This window comes from Equus caballus, chromosome 15, assembly GCF_041296265.1.
Source record: "Equus caballus isolate H_3958 breed thoroughbred chromosome 15, TB-T2T, whole genome shotgun sequence".
Taxonomy (NCBI): domain Eukaryota; kingdom Metazoa; phylum Chordata; class Mammalia; order Perissodactyla; family Equidae; genus Equus; species Equus caballus.
The window spans coordinates 85,738,586-85,748,156 of NC_091698.1; the positions used below are offsets into that span (position 1 = coordinate 85,738,586).

Below are 9,571 nucleotides of genomic sequence, written 5' to 3' on the forward strand. Positions count from 1 at the left end.
ATTCATTGCAGGGCTCTTTCCTGCATTTTTATTCCATGATTCTAACATTCCAAGGAGTTCTAGATAGATACACACAAAGACAAACCTGTCTTCAATATCTAAAAGTCTAGACCAATGATACTAAAGCATGGAAGAGTACCATAAAGGATCCTCTTGACTTAATGACTACTGGTTAACAGTAGCTATCACTTGGAACAATGAGGAGCCATCTGTGATTACATGCTCTTTTAGAGAGCTGGGTCAAGTGTAGGATAGTTTTTGGGTTATTTGCAGGTTTTTGGGGGGGGAGGTTGTAGTAAAATATAAAATTTATCATTTAAGTCATTTTTTTAAGATTTTATTTTTTTCCTTTTTCTCCCCAAAGCCCCCAGTACATAGTTGTATATTTTAGTTGTGGGTCCTTCTAGTTGTAGCATGTGGGATGCCACCGCCTCAGCATGGCTTGCTGAGTGGTGCCATGTTCGTGCCCAGGATTCGAACCGAGGAAACACTGGGCTGCCTGCAGCGGAGCAGGCGAACTTGACCACTCGGCCATGGGGCCGGCCCCCAAATCATTTTTTGAATTGTGGTAAAAAAAACACGTAACATAAAACTTATCATCTTTACCAGTTTTAGTGGATAGTGCAGGAGCGTTAAGTATATTCATATTGTTAGACAACATATCTCCAGAACCTTTTCATCCTACAAAACTGAAACTCTATACCCACTAAACAACTCCCTGGGGCCGCCTGGTGGCGCAGCGGTTAAGTGTGCATGTTCTACTTTGGGCCTGGGGTTCACCAGTTCGGATCCCGGGTGCGGACATGGCACCCCTCAGCAAGCCATGCTATGGTAGGCATCCTACATGTAAAGCAGAGGAAGATGGGCATGGATGTTAGCTCAGGGCCAGCATTCCTCAGCAAAGAGGAGGAGTGGCAGCAGTGAGCTCAGCACTAATCTTCCTCAAAAAAACAAAAGAACCGAACAACTCCCTATTTCCCCCTCCCCCCAGTGCCCAGGGGACTATCATTCTAGCTCCATCATTCTACTTTCTGTTTCTATGAACTTGACAGCTTTAGACATCTCATATAAGTAGAATATACAGTATTTGTCTTTTTGTGCATTTTAACCACTTAAAAGTGTACAATTCAGTGGTATTAAACATATTCAGTGTTATACAACCATCTCCACTATCCATTTCCACAACTTTTTCATCTTCCCAAAGTGAAACTCTGCACCCATTAAGCAATAATCCCCCAATGACTGAAACTCTGTACCGATTAAGCACTAACTCCCCATCACCCAGTCTCCAACCACTATTCTACCCTGTTTATGAATGTGCCTATTCTAGGTCCCTCATAAGTAATTCCATACAATACTTGTCCTTTTGTGTCTGGCTTGTTTCACTTAGCACAGTGTTTTCAAGGTTCATCCATATTGTAGCATGTATCAGAATTTCACTCTTTGTTAAGGCTGAATACTTCACTGTATGTATATACTACATTTTGTGCATCCATTCCTCCCTCGATGGACATCTGGGTTGTTTCTACCTTTTGGCTATTGTGAATAATGCTGCTAAACAGACAATAATGAGTGTTGGTGAAGGATGTGGAGAAACTGGCTTGGTGCAGAGCTTGTGGGAATGTAAAATAGTCACTGTGGAAAACAACATGGTGGTTTCCCAAAAAATTAAAAATACAATTACCATATGATCCAGCAATTCCACTTCTAGGTATATATTCAAAAGAATTGAAAGCAGGGACTTGAACAGATAATTATATTGCAAAGTTCATTTTTGATGTCAGTCATCCTAAGGGGTGTGAAGTGACGTCTCATAGGGGTTTTTATTTCCCTAATGATTAGTGATGTTGAACAGGTTTTCATGCGCTTATTGGCAATTTGTATATCTTTGAGAAAACATTTGGGAAGTTTTTAACCAATCCTAAAAATATCTGTTCAAATGAAAGAAATTCATTAGGACCTCTGGCATTCCTGCACCATGAGCCGCTGGCTGCCTCAGTATCATGGCAAAGTCCAGACAGAATTAATATGACAGAAGTCTTGCTCATTTCTCTAAAAAGCAGGCTCTCCATATAAAATGGGCTCAGCTCAACTTAATTAACCAGTTCCTTTTTTTTTTTTTAAGATTTTACTTTTTTCCTTTTTCTCCCCAAAGACCCCCGGTACATAGCCGTGCATTTTTAGTTGTAGGTCCTTCTGGTTGTGGCATGTAGGATGTCGCCTCAGCATGGCTTGATGAGCGGTGCCATGTCCACATACAGGATTCAAACTGGTGAAACCCTGGGCCGCTGAAGCAGAGCGCGCGAATTTAACCAGTCAGACACGGGGCCAGCCCATCAACCAGTTTAAACTCAGGTTAATGGAACCATCATACTCTTCCAAAGCTCAGCAAAAACACTCAGAAAGACAACAAAAAGGATGCATACATTCTACCTCTCACAGAAGCAAGAGCCTTTACCAATTTCTTGCATGGAGCCCAGAGACTCTATTCCCCAATGAAAAATAATCCCTATGGAAAAAGTAATGAGAAGTCTAGGGGTGGAGGGAGGATTAACAACACCAAAAGGGAGCATTCAGTAAAACAGCCCGCTGAAAGTTTCTGCTTTGGGACAAGTCCATGAAACTACCACAACACTAAAGTGCAATGCTTTCCTGAGCTCATACTGCCAAGAGGGTTATGGTCAAATCAACCACTGAAATCTGCTCATCCAAAACCAGTAACTCTCTTTAGCAAATACTTTTCAAACAATCTTTGAATTTCCAAGACCAGTTTTATCCTAAAATTACTATATTAGCCAAAGAGCTAATATTCTTAAGTAAAATCTGATCTCAATCCACTTCACATATCTAATGCTCAGAAAGTAGGTAGAAAGGAAAATATTAAAATAAAACTGGTCCCAATTCTATGTTAGAGGATCCTGATTGTACAGCCTGCCTGTGTGCCTTCATTATCACGCACCCATTAAATGCATGGACTCTTCTAGGTGCTTACCATATATCAGCAAAACAAAAAGACAAAGATCTCTGCCCTTGTCCAGCTTATATTCTTGTGTCCCTGGAGTCACTTTGAGGTTGGTGAGTGTGGAACATACCAGTAATACGTTTTTGCAACTCTGTCTGCAATAAATCTGACCATAAATATCATACATAATTTTGGATATAGATGTGTGGGGACTGAAAGTATACAGAAAAATTTAAATACAGAAGTCTTTGTGAGTACTACAAGTAAGCACCATAACCCTATAAAAATTCTTCCAAGAATCAATAACCAATAAGTAAAATGATTGTGCCTGAAATAATGAGGGCCTCCCTTATATTGGCAGTTGGGCCCTTCCAAACATCTGCAAGGCTAACTACTTCTTCAAACCTCAGGAGGTTTTAACAATCAAGTGACATCTCAAATTTCACTATCATTCATAACTAGAGAATGCTCTAGATTTGAAAAAAGCAAAACAAAACAGAAACAGAAACAACTCCAGTCAAGTGACAAAAATTAAAATGTCCTAAAAGTAGTATACATTCAAAGTATTTCTAGATATCTGCACATTAGCCCACTGGCTAGTTTAGACTGTTTAGACATGAACTGTCCAATATGATATGACAGCCACTAGCCACATGTGACTATCAAGCACTTGAAATCTAAATTGAAATGAGCTGTAAGTATAACACACACATACTGGAGAAAAAGAATGGAAAAGATCTCAACAATTTTTTAATCTTGATTACATAATAAAACGATAACATTTTGGATAAAAATGAGTTAAAATATATTAACTTCTTTTACTTTTTTTAATGTGGTTACTAAAAAATATCCCTGTGGCTCACATTTTATTTCTGGTGGACAGCACAGATTTAAGACAACAGTAGACTTCTAAACCTACACAAAGCTGACATATGCAATGTGCTGGAGCTGTACAGTACTGAGAATTTTATATTTACATATTTATTCATTTCTCAACTTACACTCTTCAGCATATCTTCTATATCAAAATATCAACCATATCAGACATTTTTATATCAACACACGAAAGTTTCAGAGTCTAAAGTGAAACTGTTTAGCAGAGAACTAACAAGTATTTGGATGACCACTGTCTGCAGGGCATTCAATCCCTACAGTAACTTGTTCTGCCGCACTTCAGCAGCACAAGTCACACAAGCTCTACATGGCTAATAAGCACTGTGCTCCTACAGTGTGCCTGGCACAACGCTCTACTCTCATAGACCCACAAAACCCTCACAAACACCGTACTTGTAGATACTATTATTAACACTATTTAAAGAACAAACAGAAGCAGAGGTTAAGCAACTTGCCAAAGTCCCACAACCAGAAACCTGTAGAACTAGGATTCCAACCCGGCAGGCTTAATCCAAAACCACCACAAATTTTCCCTAGTACAAGGAGTAAGCAGATTAAGTCATTCTATTACAGGATTGCATTTAGTGGTGGGTATGGTACTGTTACAAAAACACAAGCACTTGGAGTTAATGCTTTGCTTCCTACCCTCCATCCCCACCCTTCTCAACGGCACATTAAAGTTGACCGCCTGAATTAAATCCTTGATTTTACTACAGGTCTCCTCTACGCTCCCTTTCCCAGGAAGACCCTATCCCATCCCTCTGGTCCAAATCCTATTTGTCCTTCAGGCTTCATTTAGCCATCATCTCCATGCAAGCCTACCCAAACTCCCCACAATTTAAGTTAGTCACCCCTCCTCCCTATGCCTACCTCTGTTGTAGCACTTCCCACAGTCTACTGTGATTGTCCTCACTAGATTGCTCCTCGAGGCGGGTACTGGCTTCACCACTTATTCCCGGTGCCTAAAACCAAGCCTAGCATTAGGTGCTCAATAAATATTTGCTGAACTATCTCACCACCTGACCCACCCAGCTACAGGTAAAAGTGGAATATTAAAAGCAAACTTAGTGGTAGGAAGTGCTAACCCACAGGCAGAGAACAAATTCTAAGTTTCATGAAATTCATAACAAGCCAAGAGAAGAGTACAATCATCAGGAAATAAAGATTATGATTACCATGACATCCCTCCTCCCCAAAAAAGGGAGTAAAATCAAATTCACTTTAAAATGATCACTTGCCCAATTTAATTTCAGTACAATTTGTTTTATGAGAACCAATTAAGCAGCTGATAAATATCTGTCATAAGAAATCCAAATGAATGATTCCAGTAATGTTACAGATTATGTGAAATCAGTTTTAATTTTTAAAATTAATTTAACTTTGACAATTTCCCAAAGTTCAAAGCAGACTGCAGTTGCTTTTTAAAACTGTCTCAACATAGACCTAGTTACACTTAAAATGGGTTCAAATGGGTTTCCTTGCACTGCCCCAATGCTGACTGTGAGCTCCAAGTGACAGAGGCAACCAAGCGTCCTTTAAGAGATATACTGCGTGGGGGGAAAAGATGAGTTTCACATACAATTCATTTAACACAATTCATGTTAATGCCACTAAATTTTCTAACCAGAATCGAAAGGGACTTTCCTAGAGCCTTCCCTTTTCTTTTCCTAAACGGGAAACGGATTAAAAAGGTCAACCTTTAGCTCTTACTTCCACACTAAGTAATTCTGAAACATAAGGTGAAAGTACATTAGAAGTCCTAGGGCTGTGGCTCGCTGAACACTTTCCTGTAAATTCCAGCGTAAAGGGAGAACTTCATTCTTTCGGGTTTGAGGACAGAAACTGATCGTCTCTCTTAGAATACTGTTTCTGTGGATGTCTCGAAAAGCACCGAGAGGTGAAGAGGCCACAGAGTCGCACTCCAAGCACGAAGAGCCTCCGATTGTTTGACACATCAATGGATTAGTCAACGCGGGGCAACTCACTTTTCCCCTCTAATTTGCTTTAATTATTCCATTTACAAATCCTCAAGTTTACTCCAACTTAGAGCCACACGGAATTCTCTCTTTGCCGTGAAGTATAAATTCAGGCCCTTACCAAGTGACTACTACCGCTTCAATCCCAACCACTAAAACAAATCCCTTACATACATCGTACATCTAGTAACGCCACATAAATACGGAAAAAGCCAGTCTAGTCGCTTAAAGAAACACGATTCTGGAACGCTGCTAGTGCTGCATATTTTGCAACAGCAGGCACAGAGCAGAGTGGGAGACTTGAGAGCGAAACACCGGATGGAAAGCATGGGAAGACCCCGCCCCAGCCAGCTCGATGCCGATTCAAACAGTAACTTGGGTCTGTCGCTTGGAATCGCAATCGCTGAAACAAAGGCGTATGTTACGGGAAGCAAGATGTCTGGAGTGAAAGAAAACGGTTTGCAGCTACAGAGACCGTCCACCATCCTCCCACAGGTCTTACCTATAGTGGAAATAAAGGTGGTATTGAAGGCATCATCCGAAAAGCGAAAAAGGACGCAGGTCTTCCCCACTCCCGAGTCCCCGATCAGGAGCAGCTTGAAAAGCAGGTCGTACGTCTTCTTCGCCATTGGGAGGAGCGGCCCAGGCTCTCGCCGCCGGCGGCCCCAAGGGATCGGTCCCTCTCACTACTGCCAACTCCTCGCTCGGGCGTTCTCAGGCCGGAGGACCGGGAAAGCGTGGGAAAAGGGGTGCTCGAGAGGGCGCGGGCGACCTAAGAACGGCCTCGCCGAGGCAGCCCCGACGGTGCGGCGTCCGGTGCCTCCGAGGGCGGCGACCGCAGCTCCGCAGCCTCTCCCAGCCGCTCCGCCCGGTTCCGGGGAGTCGGTCGGGACAAAATGGCCTCCCCTCCCCCTTCAGGGCTGCTCGGCCGGGACGCTCCCACGGGCGAGCGAGCAAGCTCTGCCGTGGAGGGAGCGCGGTGGGCGTGAGGACAGTCTGTCTCCTGAGCAGAAAGTCCGCGCTAGGACGCGGCGATGGCAGCGGAGGAGGGCCCACAGCCGACGAGCTCAGCTACATAGCCACAGGAAGCCGAGCCGCCCGGCCAGAGCCACCTTTTCCCCGTGCCCTCTCACGCCGGCGTGCGCGCTGCCTGAGACGCACGCAAGGACGTACGCCGGCCCTCCCCTCGCGCCCTCCCCCTGCGGCCCGCCTCTGCGCACGCGCGCCAGAGGGTGTGGGGGCACGCGGGGGCGAAGGGCGGAGCTCTCGCGTCTCCGAGTCTCTGCCTAAGGCCCGGCGGAGAAGAGAGAGGGGCGGGGCGAGAGAGGGTGAGGCCGCGGGCGCGCTCCCTGTGGCCGCCTGATAGGGTGCGCGGCGTTACGAGCACGCCCCGCGAGGAGGCGCTGCCTAGTGACTGCGCAGGCGCGGCACGCTGGAGTAGCCCTTGACCCCTTTTCCCTCCTGGGGGTCGTTTTCCCGCCTGCGCTGCGGATGCTTTTGGTCGTGTATGTCGTTTGTGTCTACCTGAGGGTCTTGGCGCAGTGACGGGCTTGGGTAGCCGTGTATTCCTGTGTAACGCGTTAAAGCGAGAAAAAGTCGCGCCCTGAGTCATTTAATAGCCTCTTTGCTAAAATGAGATGCATCCTGGAGTTCCCTCCCTCGTGGCTAGTCGTGACAGAGGATACATTAGGGCTCTATCCCGGTTTACTTAAGAGTTGGCGTTCAAGAGAGCAGGCGTTTGAAATGGGAAAACTGGCCACGCTGCTCAGGTTGAGATGATGTAATCTGCTTTCCAGGGCAAGAAGAGGAGGGCTCAGGAACACCTGGGCGCAGGGAGAACCTCCCCGCGAAGTGAAACCTTCGGTGCTGTGCTCTAAGCAGAGACCGCGCTCCAGGCCTTGGCCGTCCTTTTGGAACACGGGGGAGCCCAAGAGCGCTATACAGAGGAGGCAGGGCCCCTCCCCGTCCCCTAAATGGAACCACCGGGGTCCAAATTGAAGGATAGTGAAGCCAGTCCCAACCTGAGGCTCTCTTCCTTGCACTTTCTTTTCGTACGTCTTACAACCTACCTTCCCTCTCTCCCCATCAGTCTCATTTATACGTCCCTCTTCCTCTTCTTCCTTTCTGTAGTTTAAATATTCGTACTTAGTCCTGCCCTGTCATTCTCAGTGTGCTTCATCGCTCCAAAGCACACCTAGGATGTGATGGCAGAGTAGTTGAACCCGGTGGGCTGCTTCAACCAGATACAGGAGAAAACCCTGAGACATCTGGAAAGCAAGAAACAGGGATCGAGAGACAAGTAAAACTACGTTTTTACACCCACCGTCACCACCAAATGTTTGTGTATTTAATATGTAATTAAAATTAGTCTTTCAGGCAGTTAGCGTAATCATATTTCAGTCTCCATCCTTCAAGTACTTGTCTTACATTCGCCCTTCCCAACCACTCCTAAAGCTTCATCACTGAAGATGCTTGTCGCCTCCAATACATCTCGCTTTTCCCTTTGTTTCTGTGATTGCTCTTGTCCCTTCAACCTTATGCTCCGTGAATCATTCTTTGTTCAGTTGGGAATGTCTTATGATAATACCAACAATTCTAAAATAGGCTAGCTATGCAAGTCACAAAATGGGCTATGGTCAGTGCTTCACAGGTTTGTCATCAATTTAGAGGCATAACACTGAGCACCTCAGGAAAATCTTCAGTGTTAGCTTAATTTTTTTCTTTCAAAATAAGTTAGAGCAGGGGTCTAGCCAGGTGGCCTAGTGCTTAAGCTCACATGTTCTGCTTCTGCCGCCAGGTGTTCAGGGTCCTGATCCCTGGTGCAGACCCACATACTGCTCATCAAGCCATGCTGTGGCAGCCTCCCACATGCAAAATAGAGGAAGGTAGGTAGCAGATGTCCTGAGCTCACACACACACACAAAAAGTTAGATTAACTCAAGCCCCAATGTTGTAAAGCATTTTAGAAATGTCATGATTTTTAAATGTAGATAGCCTAATTAATTCCACTACATGAATTTTGGGGATAATGGGCAGCTAAAAATGAAAAATAAATTTTTTTAAAAACTTCATCCTTTATCCTGGTTGTTTCCAACGGTTTTATCAATTAAAGCCTTTTCTCCATGGACTCCATGTTCTGAAACTTTAGGAGTTATTACACTCATTGAGAAATTTTATTTGTTATTGGGTCTGGATCGTAGAATTTTAGAGCTGTCGTATCTTTTAAATCATAATTCAACTGCTGCACATAATTTACAGATGCCTGAGGCTCAGAGAGGTTAGGGACTTGCCCCAGGCATCACACTTATTGGCAGAGCATATGGGCAGGGGAAAAGGGAAAAAATCTCCACAGGACATCATATCGCGTGAAGGTGAGAGTTGGGAGGCTCAATTACTTAATATTGGGCTTCCCTACAGTTAATTAAAGGTTTTGCCAGAGTGAGGCCTAAGCATCAAGCCATATCTGCCACTGAAGGTGCCTGGTGTGATCAAGTCAGGGAAGATCTCTGAGTCTAGAAAAAAAGAATAAAATGGGGGTCTATGTAGGCCTAAAAGGTAAACCTAGAGTTGTGAAGTAATATTTGATGAAAGTTGAAAATTATTGAAGAAAAAGCCAATTTAGTACTAGCTTAGGGAGTATGCTTTTAAAATTGCTCTATAAAGAATCTAGTTCTAATATTTGCAAAGCCCAGAAAGAAAGTAGATATATTTATGTTTATACTACTAATTAAGTATTATT

General features: G+C 44.2%; 1 protein-coding gene across 1 annotated transcript in view; it reads right to left on the reverse strand.

Annotated features, from left to right (window-relative positions):
* RAB10 (RAB10, member RAS oncogene family) overlaps positions 1-7,196 on the reverse strand; it is a 75,051-nt gene extending 67,855 nt beyond the window's left edge. The window contains exon 1 of the mRNA XM_001502813.6: positions 6,335-7,196. Within this exon, the coding sequence (XP_001502863.1) occupies positions 6,335-6,461 (127 nt within the window). The 5' untranslated portion in view covers positions 6,462-7,196. The remainder of the gene's footprint in view (positions 1-6,334) is intronic.
* Between the last annotated feature and the right edge of the window lie 2,375 nt (positions 7,197-9,571).